Here is an 18,700-nt window from a genome sequence, read left to right on the forward strand (position 1 = left end):
GGAGACAGTTCTGAAGTGTGTCAAGTGGTGAATGGTTTGTCAAGGCTGAGAGGAAAATCACACATCCACAACAATAATTGAATTGCCTGCCAAATGGCCCTTCCTTGTAGTTGAAGTTTCGATAACAAATTAAACAAAGAAGAATCGTGTTTAACGCAGATGCATTTGTGATTTTGAGGACCGGTCCAAGTGTAGGAGGACCCTTACCTCCCACATCATGGTAGCAGGGAGGGATGAAAAATAGAAAAAAGGAAGGATGCGTTGTAAACCCATCGACCATTCCAGTGTTAGATTCTTGCATATTAGAACCAGTAAACATGGTAAGAAATTAAATCAGTTACATAAAGTGAGCACAAGATATTTCACGTATGTAGAAACTCTCATACTAACGCAAATGCAGCTCGCATACAAACATTCTCAAACGTCTTTCATTTTAACTACTGTAATATTCAGATGATTTATATTGCTCATTTTATTTTGAACTTTTTATTCGATTATGCTTGTCAGGTAATTTACAAAATTTATGACAATAGATATTTTGTGTTTATTGGATTAAATATCCCGAACAAAAATTTTATGGTGCTTATTCAGATTGGCGCTTATAGCTATAAACAAGATAAAGAAAAACTGTGTATGTACTTGTCACAGAATGATGGTATATCCCCCCCCCCCCCAAAAAAAAATCAAAAATTGATCAAGTAGATTGTTTTAAAAAAAAAAAAAAAAAAAAAATGCAGTTTTTTTGTTTTTTTTTCTCGAAAAGTCAAGGCCAAAGCCATTTTAATATTCTTCAAATTTTGTTTTTAACTTGTATAAATAAACCCTTCTAAAATAATGTTTTCATTATTTAAAAATTTTATTTTCTGAAAAATAAAAAAAATACATGCTATGCTAATAAATTATTGTTTGGTTTTAAATCTTACATTTTGGTTGTCCTTCCAACATTATGAAAAAATGAAAATTGGTTGTGTGCCCTTGATTCCTACGTGGCCACTGCTTTTGCTTTTTGACATGGAATAAAATTTGATTTTCTTGAATAAAAAAAATACTTGATCAAATTACGTGATTTTTGGAATAACATGTTATTCAGACACCGATTATAGGCAAAAAGAAACTTTGTTCCATGAGTGGTACGTACATCATACAGATTCCACTGTATTTTCTTTACATTTAAACGTCGCCATAAGTGCCAATCTAAGTAAACACCAAAAATTTTGTTCAGTAGCAAGTGCAAAAAAAAAAAAAAAAAAAAAATCTGCCCAGTAGTTAGCATATAAATAAAATCAGTTTAGTAACCAATGAAAAAAAACAAAAAAAAAAACAAAAAAAAAAAACAAAACAAAAAAAAACATCTGTTCAGTAGCTAGCATAAAAAAAAAAAAAAAAAAATTAAATATCTGTCAAGTAGTAGGAATCAAAAATAAACTTGTCTCGTAACTAGCATTAAAAATATGAGTAATGTAACCATGGATACTGACGAAGAGGATGTGATAGAGAAAAAATTTACCCAAAGAATTCTCCTTCTTTCTCTCTTCTGCACATTCTATTTTTACAGCAGGTGTTTTTGATGAGCTATCCGGATTACCCGATTGATCAGTATAATTTTCATCAACGTCTGAAAGGAAATCAAAATAGATTACTGTTTAGCAAAAAAATAGCAAGCGAATCCATCCATCAATTAGTAAAAGGAGGTGAGTGGGGGGGGAGTTAAGAGACAAACAGTTCAAATTAAATGATGCTCATATTTTTCAGTAAATTCTATGAATAACAAAATAAAAATTTGGCATAAATATGCAAAAAGAACATAAGGAAAGTCATTTTATTTCAATCTTTGCACAAGATTGAGTGATCCATGGAAAAAGCCCTAAATCATTGCCTCCAATCTGTATCAACACTATCTTCTGATGATCACTTTATCGATGGTTCCTCTATCCTAACTTAATTCATTTTCTCACAACTAAATGAACACATACTATCTTTTTTTAATTTATATGTAAACATTTCTTCACATCTGGTTCTTTAGAAAATTGGTATTTAAAGTTTCTTTTTTTAAATAAATAAGTAAAACTTTTTCAAGAAATGAACAATTGCAGATAATTATGTTTTTTAATTTTAAAATGCTTAATTTTTTCATGCCTTAAATAGGAAAATATTTACACAAGTGCATAATAACCTGTACAAGGTGTCCCCCTTCTCAATAAGAATATAAGGAAAGTCATTTTATTTCACAAATACCAAAAAATAATTATAAAATACATAATACTTTCTCCAAACATATTTCAGTATGTATACCAACAGTATAATTTTTTATCACCCTTCAATAGGTTTCAAATTATAGGACAACCCAAAAGAAATGCCACTCATAAAATCGATCATAACATTAAAAATTCTTTCTGCAATTCAACTATATTTGGTACAAATCTATGCTTGACTTGCTCAAGTTTTAAATCATGAATGTCAAACTATTTTGGTTTTATCACCATTTAATGATAAATGGAGACACTTTAGTGATTGTTTCATGACTTTAATGGCCCTATAATAGAGACATTAATATTTTGTTTTGATGTCCAAATAAATCTGACAATAATGAAGGACTGATTAATAATATTTTTTAATGTTTGAGTGTCTTGTTACTTAGAACTTTTACAATACTTGCCAGTATTCTATATGGTACTTTTGTATTTTTGGTACCATGCTGGAATGTTATTTCGAAAGCCATTCTTAATATGGGGAGGGTGTTTTGTAACTATTTTGTGCTTCTACCTAACAATTTAATAATAAAAAAAAAAAAAAAGAAAAAAAGAAATCGTGGAACGTGAATTTAACCTGAAAAAAAAAAAAACTATTAAAAATAGCGCAGTACCAAAAATACATAAGCACTTTCTATATTTCTACAGAACCATCATTTTCTCATACATGGAGTATTGTTGCCACATCTTAAGTGGTGCACTAATCCCTATTCTCTTCCTTTTTAACATTGTACAAAAAGAGTTTCTAACCTAATGTTTTGCACTATCTACCAACCTCCAGCTCCATTACCGTAATATTGTTTTACAAGTACTTATAGAGAATGTACTCTGAACTTACTGAATTTGTACCTCAGAGCAACCTGACTAACAGCAAAATTCCATCCTGTCACTATAGAGGCACCTAGATGCCAGAAAAATTTCTAATAGTTTCTTTCCTTGAACAATTTGCCTTTGGTTTGGTTTTTTGGCATATCAACCTATTTTAGGTCATTTAATGCTGAAACATTAATTGTAATATATTAGATTGAAGTTGAATGTTATTAATTTTTCTGTGAATACTTTTGGTTATATTTTGTCATATATTATCACCTTTCAGGAATGCAAAAAATTTTCCTGGGTTGACCTTGCTAAATGTCTCCCTTAAGTTAAGTTAGACCCAAAATTGGCAGAGGAGTTTGGTAGTCTGCAAAAGTCAACTCTTTCAACTTTGACCTCTTGGCAGACAAATTTTCGCCTAAAAACTGATTAAAAAGCTTGCTGCATGTCTTATATTAATTTTATGTAAAATTTCAAATGTTTAGGCTCAAAATTAGCTGAATAGTTTGCTAGAGACCGCAAAGGTAAAATCTTTTGTATTTTGACCTCTTGGCAGTCAAATTTTCGGTCAAAAACCGATTAAAAAGTTGCCTTATATCTGAATACACTTTATGTAAAATTTCAAATGTTTAGACCAAAAATTGGCTGAGCAGCCAAATTTTTAAAAACTTTGATCCAATTTTGACCCTTAACATTTATTGTTTTGGGCTCAAATAAAGTTAAAAAGTTTGAGCCATGTCCAAGGAACCTACATCTAAAATTTCAAGTGTTTAGACCCAAAATTGGCGGAGGAGTTTGGTAGAGTTTACAAATGTCAAATCACTGAACTAACTCCTGGACAGCCAAATTTCTGGCCGAAAACCAATTAAGATTTTCCCAAATCTCAATACCCATTATGTCAAATCTCGAGTCTGTAGACTAAAAATTGACAGAGTAATTTAGTAGAGAAATGTACACAGACAATTTCACTGTTATAGATATATAGATTATATTAAGTCCTAAGTCAATAGCAAATACTTCTGCGCTGAACATAGAAGCCTCATTCGGGAGTATTAAACTTTATTTTATTATGGATGGTTGCGTATCCTATTCTTTCTCCATCTTTTGATCCATCTATACAAATTTGTGAATAGTCTTTGTATATATTTTGAATGGTGAGCAATTCATCATCAAAAGTTGAAGGATAAGTTCCTTGTTTGGGGGGGTGCATTTAATTTTAATATTAAGGTTATTTAATTATCTAACTTGGAGTTTTTGATTTAATAAATTAATGGATTTTTGTCTATTTGGGCTTCTGTGAGAGTTTTTCCTGCGAAGGATGGTTTGACAATATTTTCTTGTTTGTTGGGGAGGTTTGTATATTATGGATAAAGAACTCATTAATACATAGGATTTGATGGATATAATGTGAGCTTTAAGTGGTATTGTAATATTATTATTATATTATAATATTGTAATGCTAATCTTAGTGTCAATGGTGGTTTGTTAGGTTCTGTATACAGAGGGAGATTCTTAAAGAATAAAGTCAATCTTAATCCGTTGTATTTAATTTTAATATTTAATTTGTATATTTAATTCTTTTATATATGACTTTCTGGCAGCTTCATATATATAGCATCTATAGTAGAATTTAGATCTAATTAAGGATCAGTACAGTTTTAGGAGTGTAGTTTTGTGTGCTATTTGATTAGTTGTATGGTTTTGTGACATTTTTGTTTTTAAGTGGGTGGTATGAATGTCAGTTTCCCGTCATATATGATGCCTAACGACTGGGATATTATTGTTATCCAGTTTCAAGATGGGGCCATGATGGATCCTTCGGGGTTTACAGAAATGTATACATTGTTTCGTCCTTTGAAAATGTAAATGCATTTTCTATGACCCATTTCTTTATTTACACTGAGTGAAAGTTTGTATTCGGCCGTTGGTATATATTTTAAGCAATAGCATATGAATAAATCATTTATATAAAGAGCATAGTCAATCTCTGCATTTATTTTTTTAATGATATTGTTTATTATTATATTCAAAAGGATGATAGATAGGATGCTTCTTTTTTGGGTTGAAAGTATGTTACCTATTCGTACTTGAAAGCGTTTATCATTTAAGTTACTGATGAACTCTTGCATTTTGGCTTTAAGTTCTAATCCACGTAGGTCTCTCTTAATGCAATACTTCCAAATAATGCTGCATACTTTTTTTTATTTAAATAACGATTGCTATCAGGTGATCTTTATTGACAAATGCTTCCCTTATGAATGTTTCAAGTCTCATTAGATGGTCAATAGAACTTCTATTCCTGAAATCTGACTGATGTCCTTTAATTAGGTTTTTGGTTTGCTTCTATTTTCTTGGGATACTGTTATATATATATATATATATATGTATATGTATGTATGTATATGTATATATATATATATGTGTATATATGTGTATATGTGTATATATATGTATATATATATATATATATATGTGTATATGTGTATATATATGTATGTATATATATATATATATATATATATGTGTATATGTGTATATATATGTATGTATATATATATATATATATATATATATATATATAAAAACTCATTTCCCCCCTCTGATTTTGACCTTAATAGGATTAAAAATCAAGACATTTCATGCAAATGTAATATGCATAAACTGCAGCACAATATCTGAGGTGTGTTATAGGCCTATTACCTATCCACTTCCTCGATAATCGTAGATTCCTATATTCTATCTGTGGAGAGTTGGCTGCCAAAATCAGTTAAGATCAATGGAAGTGGTAAAATCTCTCCTCTCTAATAAATTCCTCCTTTCCCCGCCACCACTTAACACTGTTGTGGGATCGTCCACAAGAGACAGTTATGAAGGAACACCGGTTTGAGTTTTCTTTACTTCGTAGCTGCTTAAAAAAACTGGAATGGAATTTTAATTACACACCATGGAGTTAACCGAAGTTGAATTAAACACACCATGGAGTTAACCAGATCGAAGGGTTATTTATGCCATTTTTTTTTTCGCTTTGTAGTTGATGAACAAAACTGGAATGGACTGGGTGAAACACACCATGGAGTTAACCGACTTGAAGGGTTATTTATGCCATTTTTTTTCTGCTGTTTGTTTTTTTTTTGTTTTGGTGATCTTTTTTATAAATGTTTAACATTTTTATTTTTATATTTAAACAGGGTTATTACTTCGCTTATTCTTTACTTTACCATCCCCCCCTTACACACACACACCTCCAAACAACCGAGCAACGCCGGGTACCCCCGCTAGTTTTTATATAAAAACTTATTAGACCCAAAGGCTGAAATAAAAATTTTTTATGTTTTTTTAAATCATTTTTTATTAGACTAAATGTGCACGCCTTACACATTTAAAATTTGCCCTTTTTTAGGTTTGGCAGATTGGCTGTTTTAAGGCCAAACTTGGCCTTTTTACACTCTTTCATTACAAAAAAAATATGGTGGCCAAAAACATAGTTCATGAAAGAGCTTAAAAAGGCCAATCTGCCAAACCTTAGAAAGGCCAAATTTTAAAAGCAATATAGCGGCCTCAAATAATAAATATAAATGATAAATTAATAAAAATTAGATTTTTTTATTTTTTTATTTCAATCTTTGGGTCTATTTTTTTGTCTAGCAAATAATTTACACTGCTAAAGTACACATTTACCAAAATAAAAAATAAATGCATGCATTAATGTTTATAAACATTTTTTTAGGTTCACAAAATCTTGAGTTTTCTTAGGACAGTGATCCCTTCTGCCGAAGTATCTGGTGGAGAGGATATCAGATACTTCTTTTTTTTGGGGGGGGAGGGGTGATTACATTTACATGTTTTTATCCGTTCTTTTATTTTTAAAATTGTTGTGGGTGGATCCACGTTACCCATGAAAATGATTAGTATAGCAGGCGTGTTTCAAACGGAACTTCATGTCAACCCAGGCAACGCCGGGTACCCATGCTAGTTTGTCTATATTTCATTATATATATATATATATATATATATAATATTTTGATTAATGCAGATTTTATATTTATTATTATATTATATTGGACCCATTATATAGTAATGATTTAAAAATTTTAAAATGACTTGTGTGCTCCCAGCGAGAATCGAAACCAAAATGTGTAGCTTACGATTTACTTTTTCCTTTGACGTTAATGCCGAGCTACGAAGACATGTTTGCTCCAAGGCTAAAAATTAAAACATGAACCAATAGCTATTACGTTACGCATGCATATTTGTAATGCCATCGTTTGACCGTCATCTGGCAAATTACATTTTGTTTAATTTTCACTTTTGCACTGATTTTCCCTGGCTAAAACCCAAATATACAGTTTCGCAGGGCTTCAAATACCCTATATATTAAGTTTCATGTCTGTAGACTAAAAACTGACAGAAGAGTTTGGTAGGCAAAATTTTTTAAACAAATATATATATATATATATATATATATACACACATACATAAATATATATAGAAAGAGGTTTGTGTTTACTATAATTTTTTTATGCAAACATTATGCAAGTATAAATCATGTAGAACATCTGCATGAATATAATTACATGTAATAGTTAACTAAAAATTATCATCCCATCAGAAAACAGAAAAAACTAATAGGGAATTAATTAAAATGAATGTTTAAAAGAATATCCAAATTAGCTTGATCTTTTGCAGATGAATGAAATTCCATGACCCATATATAACAAAGCTGTACTTTCTTTTTAAATAAATAGAAAAAAAAAAAGGTTTTTAATATGAATATCAATATACAAAAAATATACAAAAAAAAAAAAAATTATAGGACTATAGATAGGTAGTTTAAGGATGGTTTTGTGATAGTTCAAGAAACTGGTAAAGGATTTCAACAGAGCCAACTGCTGTATCATGAGATCTATATATAGCTTCTTTTAACTCTGTTCTATTGAATGGTTGAATACACTTTTCTTCGTTTTTTGATTCAAAGTCAATTTATTTTTTTCTTCATTCTGTTTTATGATTAAAATTTTTTGTTTTTGTTTTGTAATAATGAATTTATTAAAAATTTCTGCCAGTATGTTTGCAACGTTTTCCTTGCTGGTCTTCATGCTATTGCATATATGTTTGATCAGGCCTTGTTCTTCCCTGATATTTTCTTGACCATCTCCCATACTTTTGTTGTTTTAGTGTTTACAGTTATTTATGGTGCACAGTTTTTCCATGTGTTTCGTTTGTATTCCTTGATAGTTTTTCATGTTTTTACTTTTTTTTTTTTTTTGTATAGGTCCAAATTTTATTTGTTGGGTTATACAGTTACTTCAGATATTGTTAAATCCGTTGTTGGTTGGAAATAGGTGTTCTCTTTATTATTTAAGTATACATAACTGATTTTGGTTAAGTATTTTATCGATAATTTGGCCTTTTTTTTTTACTGCTCCATTGCTGATTATGACTTAAAATTTCCCTTCGATATGAAAGACTTTGATAGTTGTTGAATTAAATCATTTAGTTCTATTTTATGCATTGTTTTCTTTGTGTTATATAAAGTGAATGAAACGTTATTGTTTTGTGTACTGTTGAAGTTATTGTAACCACTTGTATATATATATTTTTTTTTAGTTTACTGCGTGGAATATTTTTATTGATAAGTAATGATGATCTAACAATGGCTATGTTTTTTTTTATTTAGTTGTAAGATGAGTAATGCTTTATATTAATTGTGTCATTCTTTTTTAATGAAGGTTTATAGATTATTGCAAGGCAAAAAGTTTTAATGAGTATTCTTTAAGATTAAGTTTTGTATCTTGTGATGTTCCATTGTAGTATTTTGTTTGCCATCTTTTATATTTCCTTTTCATGGTTTGGATTGTTGGTGTTAATGTCAACATCCATGGATTTGGAGATTTCATTTTTTTATTTTAGTTTGTGATTATGATGTTGTATTGATAGGGATTTGATTGTTTTATTATTGCTTTATTCTCGTTTTTATTTATTCTCTCTTGATCCAGTGATTGTTTGGTTCTGAATGAACTTTATTTTTTTTTTTGTCTGATGCTTTGATTGTTTTTTTTTAATTTTAGTTTATTTACTTATTGTTTTGATTTATCTCAGGGTAGGTGTTCATATTTGTGGCATTTGCGATTGTAGGTGTGATTTCAGTTATAAACTTTTATCAGTCATTTGGATCCAGATTCATTCATTTTTCAACGGGTGTGTCATATTAATCATTTTATTTTTATTTATTTTTTGTAATTTGTGCAATAGCCCCCACTCACCACCTGCCCCGGTATGTATTCAGGAAAAGAAATATTTTGTTTTTGTTTTACTGTTATTATTTTTCTTTTTTTCCATACATTGCAAACTTTTGCATAGGCTGGGTAGTCCTCTCCAGTTTTCACATTTGCACCTGTTTGTGCAGACATTTGTAGTATAGTTGCATTTTTGTTTTTGAATGCATCTACCACACACTAAGTGGTTGTCACATGCATCCTCATGATGTCTAAATTTTTGGCATTTCTAACATCAAAGGTTTTGTATGAATAATTCAACTTTTTTAAATGTTGAATCAATTCTTATTTTGGAGCATTTGGCAGCATGATAGTCATGCTGTAAGTAAGTTTCCATTCTTATTAATGGAAACTCTTGATGTCTATTGCAACTTGAGACTTTAATTATTTCTTATTTTATCAATTGTGCAGCCAGAGAGATTTTTTATTTCAAATTACACTTTCATGTATTCATTTTTCCACGTGGATGGACTTTTATCTTTTTTTTATCATGGAACTTTTCTATTTTTAGTAAAATATGGGCAGATCTTTTTTTTTTTTTCTACCTCCATTGATATTGTTCCATTTCTTAAATTTATGTTTTAGGTGTTATTTTTGTATCAAAAAGGGTGTTTGTTTCTGTCAATGGAGTGTTGTCTTCTGCTTCCAAAATAGAAAATCTTGAGAAGTTTGCTTTATTTTCAGTGTCCAAATTGTACTCTGTGTGTAGTCTCTTGGTTAATTTAAAATATTTCTAGAATTTTATCATTCCTACTGTCCATCTGCCACAGAGTCCAATTAATGGTAAATTTGAGAGTGGTGGTGGTGGAACCCATTAGTCCTCGTAAGATATAGGGGTAGTATACTCATATTTGAAGGGCACTTGTTCTTCCTTCTTGTTTCACCACCTAAGAAAATAGTAAAACAGACAGGGGAGCACAACGATGTCCCAGACCATTTCCTCCAAACCGATTGACCCTAGAGCCACCACCTTCTAGTTTAATAGTTTCAAGAACATTTCCAGTATCTGTATGCTTTTGAAAATGTTGATTTTGTCTTCTGAATTAGAGCTTGTCATGACCAGCCGATTGATTTGATTGTACTGGGTCTCTCTGACCACCCATCTAGGTTAGGCCAGGTAAGGGCCAAAGTGATGTGTTGCAAGGCCATGTCCTCTTTGTACCCAAGTCAGAGTATGCTCAACTACTAGGATCCTGTCCCAAAACATTACGAGTTGCCACCCACGGCCAACAAGTTACCCTATTGAGAAACTTTTACTTTTTAGGGGGATAGTCAGCATATTCAGACTGGGCCAGAAAAGGAGGAGAGAGAAAGAAAGAAAAGGATAGGGAGGAGGAGAAAATTATTTTTGTTACTTTGCAGAACATGATTGAGTTTTGCAAAAGGAAAGCAAAAAACAATAACAATGTTTGGTGCATCCACTTGCCTTTCGAATTACCTCCTTGTTTCTTTGAGTATACCAACATGCAAAACTTTAAATGTAATAACATCTTGCTGCACAACTCCCACTTAGGATGCTCCTATAAATTTGGTCCCTAATTCACAGTAGCATTACATATCAGGTGCAATACATTTTTTCAAAAAAATTTAGTAAACTAAAATTAAATTGTTTCTGTTAAGACATAAATGCTATAAATTTTTCTTACCTGGAGAGTTTTCCTTTTGACTAGTTTCACTAAAATTTCCTTTCTTTACAGCAGCCGAATGCGGACAATAACTTAGTTGATCTACGGGATCATTTTCATCAGCACCTGTTGTAGACAATGTTATTCAAAATTAATTCACTACACAGCAAAATACATCAATCTTACACATATAGAGGCTTATACAAGAAAATATAAATTAGTTTATTAAATATTTCCTTTACTTTGTACAAATTCATGAATAAACATTAAATAAGAACATAAGTGAATTGTAAAACTGCGTATCTCCACCTTACAATGTAAAAATAGACCAAAGTCTTATCCGGGCTTTACTTCTCCATATCGTATGTGTAACAGAGCATGGACATGTGTATGGCAGCAGAAGCAGCAGCCAATGTATGCAAATGAGCAAGCTGTCACGTCACAGTGAGGAAGAATGAAAGAAAAAAATCATAAAAGAAAAACGTGACCGAGAAGACGGGAGATAGATGTATTACAAACATGGCCTGAGAGCAACAAGGAAAGATGTGTTCTAAACATGGTCAGACAAAAAAGAGTATGTGTTCGATCCAGCAGAATCTTGTAAAGCACATTGGAGTATAAGAAGACTTTTGAGCAAGAAACAAGCCATTATTTTGGAAGTATCTGTAAATAAATATCTTGTTTCAAATGAAAAAAAAAAAAAAGTCAAATTCTTTCCTTGTTTTGTCTCCTTGCGACTGTCTGCATACAATGTGTGGGTTTCAAGTGCTGATGTGTAACGACGACGTTACATATGAAATATTCCTAAAGTTATACCATGGAAATACTGAGGCCTCAAAAACTATTTATCTGGTCAGGCTGATATTTTATATAGTGATTACTGTTATCAAAGAAAATCAGATACATTTTCTATCATAAAAATCTCAGTCATCTGTGTGTTTGTATGTCTAATAAAAACTTTTATCATCCGCATCGAACCGGTATAAACCTGGTATCATTAGGAAAAGCAATCTCTCCGACACATAATATCGAAAAATTAGAAAGAATTGTCAATTATTTCATGTAGAAATGTCATTTTGATTGAAGGAGGGGGGGGGGTCAGGTAAAACTCTTGATTTCGATGCTGTTTATAATTGCGCATGTGCAAACAGTCAATCCATTGTTTCCTTTTAAAAAGCTAAATTTGCAATGTGATAACATTAGTGTTGTCTTGGTCCAATCATTAGAGAGTTAACATACGAACTTAACTTTTGCAAGTTCCTGCCCACCATGTGGCATTTTTTTTCTTTTAAAATTCATAACTTTCTTACGTGCACCCAGAATGCAGCATTTTTCCTTTTAATAACATAAGATGGCACCTCCCGCCTTTTTTAATTGACTATTATAATATATATGCAATTTCCATAAATTAAAATAGCATATTTAACTATATTTTATGACTGGGCATTTTAGAATGTACTTATACACAGACAGTGTATTGTGTTGGGAATGAGATACCTTCTGGATTGATAGAATCACGTAACGGATTTGATGTAAATCTTACATTTCAGGTCACAAGTGAAGATTAGTCCTGGAAGTTTGTTGAAAGAGAATGCTTCATTGAAGTGAGCCATTCATATCAATCAGGGCAAAGTGGCATTGGTGGTGAAACTGATATTTTCTGGCAGCTTGCAATCCTAGTCTTCAAATTTGACAATCTTGAAGATTAATCTGTTCAAATTTCACCATCTAAAATCTTTGATGATTATTTGCATCATCTCATTTAAATTCAAGGTCTCTACTTTAAAAAAAAAAAAAAATCCAAGAATCACTTCTCTCAAAATGGCCAAACCAAAATATTTGACTGACTGCTGGGAACTCATCAAGCTTTGGTATACCTAGCTACATGAACAGAGAGTATCATATTTAGAGTAGCATAGCATCAGAGTTAATATGCTGGGTGTGATCTGATGCAACGTTGTATATCCATCTGATCATGGCTCTATTATTACGCTAAAAATAGATGAGTCGCTACAGTAATGATTTAAACATCTGTTCCACTTAATGCTATTTAATGGAAGGAAATAAGCAAATACATACAAAAAAAAAATGTACAACCAAAATGCACATTAACCTTGATACATCAGAAAAAGAAAATTCTTAAGAGAAATCCAGAAGCAAGCAAATGTCTGAAGAAAAACTGAAGCAGCTTCTCAGATAACATAACATTAGGTTTTTGTTTTTACAATTTTGAGATGAGGATTGATAATTTGTATTATTTGAACAATTGACAATTGTTCTCATCTGTAGTATTATTCGAACATTTTGACTGATGTAATCTCCGACTATCTCCAGGTGTAACTTGTTGAACTATCAACTAAGGTTCCATTCAAAATTCTATGCAGATTTCAGAGTTCAACAATATACACCTGAAGAAGGTGGAGAAGTTACTTTAGATGAAACATTGTGTGAATAGCACTCAAGATGAGAACAGTTGTCTCAATAATCTAAATAAGGTTTTTAAATTTCATAATAAAAAGAGCTTACCTAAATTTGTTTGTGTATCACTTGATTGGTTTTGTAGCACTTGTGTATTTTCTGGTCCCTCATCACTATCAGCCTTATCTCCCTGTTGCTCTTTGTCCAATTCACGCGTGTAATGCAAACAAGGAATTGCACTTACTGGAATGTCATGTTTCTATTGGTCAGAGAGAAAAAAAAAAGTTTAGCCATTTTAATAAGATGATAAGCAAAGAAACAAACTATGTAAAAATATTAACACAAGAACATACTTAAAAATGTTTACATTCTTTCCCAATATTTTGACTCAGTGGTGGGTTTTATTCACAGAATGAATTTTTTTAAACTTGAAGACTGTTTTAAACAGACAAAAATTAAAGTATACTAAAATAAACTTTAGTTTTGGGATTGAATTTTGTTTAAAATTTTTTTAATTGGATCTCATTTATAATTAAACAAGTCACCCACCTTTCTTTCAACTACCTATGTATTTCTCTCATCCCCTTTATGTTGATTCAACCACTCTATAATATCTGAGCATTTTCGAAAAAAAAAAAAAGAAAGATTTCCTTTAGCATTGCAATGTAATTTACATTACAATCTAATTTACATACATACACAAACACATTTAAATTAGATGGCAAAATAAATTTCTTTACTTCTATATAATATTAATCTATAATATAAATCTCGCCTGTCTGTTTAAATGTATGTATGCTTGCCTAAAATTTTTGACAGAGGTGACGGATTTTCATGAGATCTAAATCGTCTTGAAGCTCGGCCATTCGGACGATAAATATCGAAAAATTGGCTAAAAACATGAATTCCTTTATCCTCAACTTGGCATTTCAGGGAGCGGGGGAGGGGGGGGGAGGAGAGCTTTTCTTTCTTTCTCGAAAATCATCCCTTCTTTTCAACTGACTAACCTTAATTTAAACCTATGTCACTTCTGGTTTGGTGATGGGCGCAATAGCAAAGACGTCACTTTTTTTTTTTTTTACACCTTCTTTTCCTCCTTTGCGGTATGGGTTCGAGCCTGCCTACCTACTACCACTTTTTTTTTTTTTTTTTTTGCTCAACACACCTCCAAACACCCGACCAACACCAGGCACCCAGGCTAGTACTTTTATATAATATAGAAAAACACTTATTTTTAGCTATGCAAGAAGAATGCTTGAACAAAGATATCACAGTTCATGAATTTTTTAATGAAATCGAAATAGAATAAATAGGGTAGTGGTGGTCACACGATGGGTCACAGGTATATTGAGTAACCATATATATATATATATATATATATATATATATATATATATATATATATATATATATATATTTTACTATATATTCATAAACTACAATATCCAGAGTACTTTGATAATCATGTTTCATTTTGAATGCTCAGTTATTTCCGACTCCCCTATTAGGACTATGATTCAAGCATTTATGAGCTCTGGTTTGTTCTTCACAGAGGGTCTCATGTAACTTTACATACATTTTGGTTCTTATTTATAATTCAACCTAATTTAAAAAACTACAGAAAATTTTTTATGATGTACTTGCCATGGAATGAAGATGTCATATTCCAAAAATTACATAAATTAATGAAGTAATTTTATTTTTAACTAAAAAAAAATAAAATTTTATGAGTAAGCAAAAAGAGACTGTCTTGTGTCGATATCTTGAAAAAAAAAAAAAAAAATAACAAGGGCAGATAAGACCAAAATAATTAAAACTTGTGAGATCAGCCTTGTAATTCTACAGATTTTACATTAATCATTAAAAAATTTTTTCTATAAAATAAAACTACTTGATCAATTTATGTGATATTTTGGAATATGACATTTCTGTTCAGTGACATCAAAGATTTTTTATAGTTTTTTTTTTTTTTTTTTAATTAGGTTGAATTCTAAATAAGAGTTTTTTTGGGTTTTTTTTTTTTTTTTTACATGGGCTTCACCACTTATCAAGGCCTTGAGGCCACTCGAGGATAAGGGTTAAAGAGTGTACAGTAGAAATTGGACAATATAGTAATCGTTAGTAATGGAATTTGGTGAATTTGTTAACATATGGAACAGATCATCAAAAACTTGTTTACGTTAGACTTGAAGACAACCATATTGTAATCAGCTGGAAAGCAGGAAAACGGAAGAGAATTCCATAGTTCTAATAAAGAAGCTTTGCTCATGGAATCTACGTTTAGGTACAGATAAAGAGTGGGGGAAATTATTGATAGTGATTTCTGCTAGACGGGTGTTTCTTGTGAAAGTTTGGTGAGGAGGGACCATAGATTGGAGCTCAGCCGAGCACTTGCCATGAAAATAACGATAAAGCAGAGACAAACTCGCAACATTTCTTCTGTGAGAAAGAGGTGGCAGGGAAGAGAAAAGGACATCTCCTACGAGGCTACGAAGTCTATTTTGAACTCTATCAAGGAAGGATAAGTCCTTTCTAGCAGCTCCTGCCCAGATGTGGCAACAGTACTCCATCCTTGGACGTATCTGGCTCTTATATAGATAGAGAATTGCATCAACAGTGACATATCTACTGGATCGATAGAAGGATCTCACCATTTTTCCAGCGGCCTTGGCAACGGATTTAATGTATGTGTTCCCCTTAAGATCAGGAGTAAAAGTCAAACCCAGAAGCTTGTCAAAACATGAGGCCTCCCCAAAACGAGAGCCATTCATTTCAATTGTTGATGATGTAAAGATAAAAGCTTGGTTTTAGATGCATTTAAAGTAACCAGCCACTCCTTTCCCCATTGTACCACATGCTCAAGATCAGAGGAGAGAGAATCAGAGAGAACTTGGTCGTTTACAGTCTTAGATGTGCTACCATAGATAATAGTGTTATCAGCATAAATGTCTACGAATGATGTAAGGATGTGATTTGGAAGATCATTAATGTAGATCAGGAAGAGAGTTGGGCCCAGGATGGACCCTTGGAGGACTCCAGCATTAATACTGAGAGCTTCTGATTTCTGTCCATCAACCACTACTCTTATGAACCTATCAGAGAGAAATGATTTAATAATTGAGAAGCCATTTCCAGCTATACTGTAGCTGGAGATCTTGTGAAATAAACCTTTATGCCATACTCTATCAAAGGTCTTTGATATGTCAAGAGCAATTGCCCTAGAAAGGAAGCCTCCGTTGAGAGATTCGCTAATCCTATGAGATATAACTGTAAGCACATCTGCTGTAGATCTAGCAGAACGGAAATCATATTGCAGGTCACTGAGAAGGTTATTTTTGCTGAGATGGTTGATTACTTCTGTTCAATTCAGATTTAGAATTGTACAATAATTGATCAAAAATGTAAGAATGATTTTCATAGATTATGTTACATCTGCAGATATCAGACCATTCATCTAGGAGTCATTTCTTTTAGTTTACAAACATTCCGTGAATAAATTGGTCCCAAATTTGTTGCAATGTAGTTCATTCGCCTACAAATAAATTGAAATATAGGAATTTCTAGCATTGTCTTATATTTCAAAAACTTTATATGATTAGGCAAAATGAACATAACCTTCAAATGCAACTAGAAAACATCTGACTTAAAACTGAAGTTTTTATGTGTTAGAATTTGAAAACAGCACATAGCAATGTAATGAAATCAGAACAATCTCCTATAATAAACATTAATATTTATTTAATCATCCCGCTCTACATTTGGGGTAAATTGTATAGTAGCAGAGTCAGGAAGATCATATTATATGGCAAGGAACGCTAGGCCTTCATCCAGTTTGCACTTGCCTGACTGCAATGCAATGACAGATCGATGATTAGATTGATTAATATTTCGGTTTGGTGAACTGAAAATCTTATTTTGCAAGTCAGCTATTCGACTAAAAAAAAAAATGAATATCACTTGTACCCCCCCCTCCAAACACCTGCTATTTGTTTTTAAACTGGAGTTGTGTTTTTTTATTAGGAGGGAGAATTCCTTTGTTGCAGCGCTAACTGAATCAGATAACAACTTTGGACTGGCACAAGTGGAATGATTGCGGCCTGTGCAGTGAATGCACAAGTGCATGCTCATGCAACTAGTATGAACGAGGTGAAACTCTTGAACAGAAAGTGAAATCTGGACAGTGAGATTTGAGGATGTGTTGCTTGTGATGACTTCAGAGGAAGATTACATCTGGACAGTATAGAGAGATGTGCAGAAGATACTTTGATGGTATGGTCACATTGAGAGAATGGAGAGTTTTTGCATCAACAGATGTAGAACAACTGATGTAGCAGGTCCAGTTCACAAGGGAAAGCAAAGGAAAACATGGGAAGGAAGTAATAAAAATGAACTTGAAAGAAAGAGCGATAAATAAAAACCTGGCCAGAAATAGGTTAGTTTGGAAGTCAATTCCTTTAAGCTGTCAAACACACACCAGCATTAACAGCCTCTGAACTCTTGATTCTCTTATTTTGCCCTTTAGTCCTCCCATTCTATGGGTGAGTGATGTTTCTGAAAAAGGGAGTTGGAATCTATCCATACATTTATCATTGGCCAGTTTTTAACCTTGTAACATTTTTTCCTTTTTAGTGGTTTCAGTCTTTGTTGTCTAGAGCGTTTCTTATATATATCTTTAAAAGTGAAATTGTTTGTCTGTGTGTGTGTTTTCCTACCAAACTACACTGTCAATTTTCAGTTTACAGACTCGAGATTGACATAAAGAGTATTGAGATTTGGGGAAACCTTTTTAATCAATTTTCGGCCAGAAATTTGGCTGTCAAGGGGTCAAAAGTTCAACGATTTGACCTTTGAAAACTCTACCAAACTCCTTTGTCAATTTTGGGTCTAAACACTTGAGATTTTAGATGTAGGTTACTTGGACATAGATCAAACTTTTCAATTTGATTTGAGCTCAAAACAAATGTTAAAGGGTCAAATTTAAAAATAATTTGACCTCTGAGGTCTCTACCAAATTACTCAGCCAATTTTTGGTCTAAGGATTTGAAATTTTACATAAATTTTTGGGTAAAAATTTGCCTGCTAAGAGGTCAAAGTTGAAAGAGTTGATCTTTGCAGACTCTACCAAACTCCTCCGCCAATTTTGAGTCTAAACATTTGAAATTTTAAATGTAGGTTACCTGGGCAGGAGTCAAACTTTAATATATATATATATATATACATACACACAAAGTTATGAAAAGTGCATAGGGTTCAAGTCAAATCGGGCTGAACTGCTAATATATATATATATATATTTCACAGCTTTGTAAAGAAATTC

The 18,700-nt window shown here is 31.9% G+C and overlaps 1 protein-coding gene across 3 annotated transcripts in view; it reads right to left on the minus strand.

Annotated features, from left to right (window-relative positions):
- LOC145296835 (microprocessor complex subunit DGCR8-like) overlaps positions 1-18,700 on the minus strand; it is a 128,357-nt gene that overhangs the window by 41,869 nt on the left and 67,788 nt on the right. For all 3 annotated transcript variants that reach the window (XM_080142971.1, XM_080142963.1, XM_080142959.1), the window contains exons 5-7: positions 13,492-13,642; positions 10,987-11,091; positions 1,508-1,615 (exon numbers count right to left, since the gene is read on the minus strand). In XM_080142971.1, coding sequence (XP_079999097.1) covers positions 1,508-1,615; positions 10,987-11,091; positions 13,492-13,642 — 364 coding nt within the window. The remainder of the gene's footprint in view (positions 1-1,507; positions 1,616-10,986; positions 11,092-13,491; positions 13,643-18,700) is intronic.

The sequence above is a fragment of the Euprymna scolopes genome, chromosome 2 (assembly GCF_053919585.1).
Source record: "Euprymna scolopes isolate OS-2025 chromosome 2, ASM5391958v1, whole genome shotgun sequence".
Lineage (NCBI taxonomy): Eukaryota > Metazoa > Mollusca > Cephalopoda > Sepiida > Sepiolidae > Euprymna > Euprymna scolopes.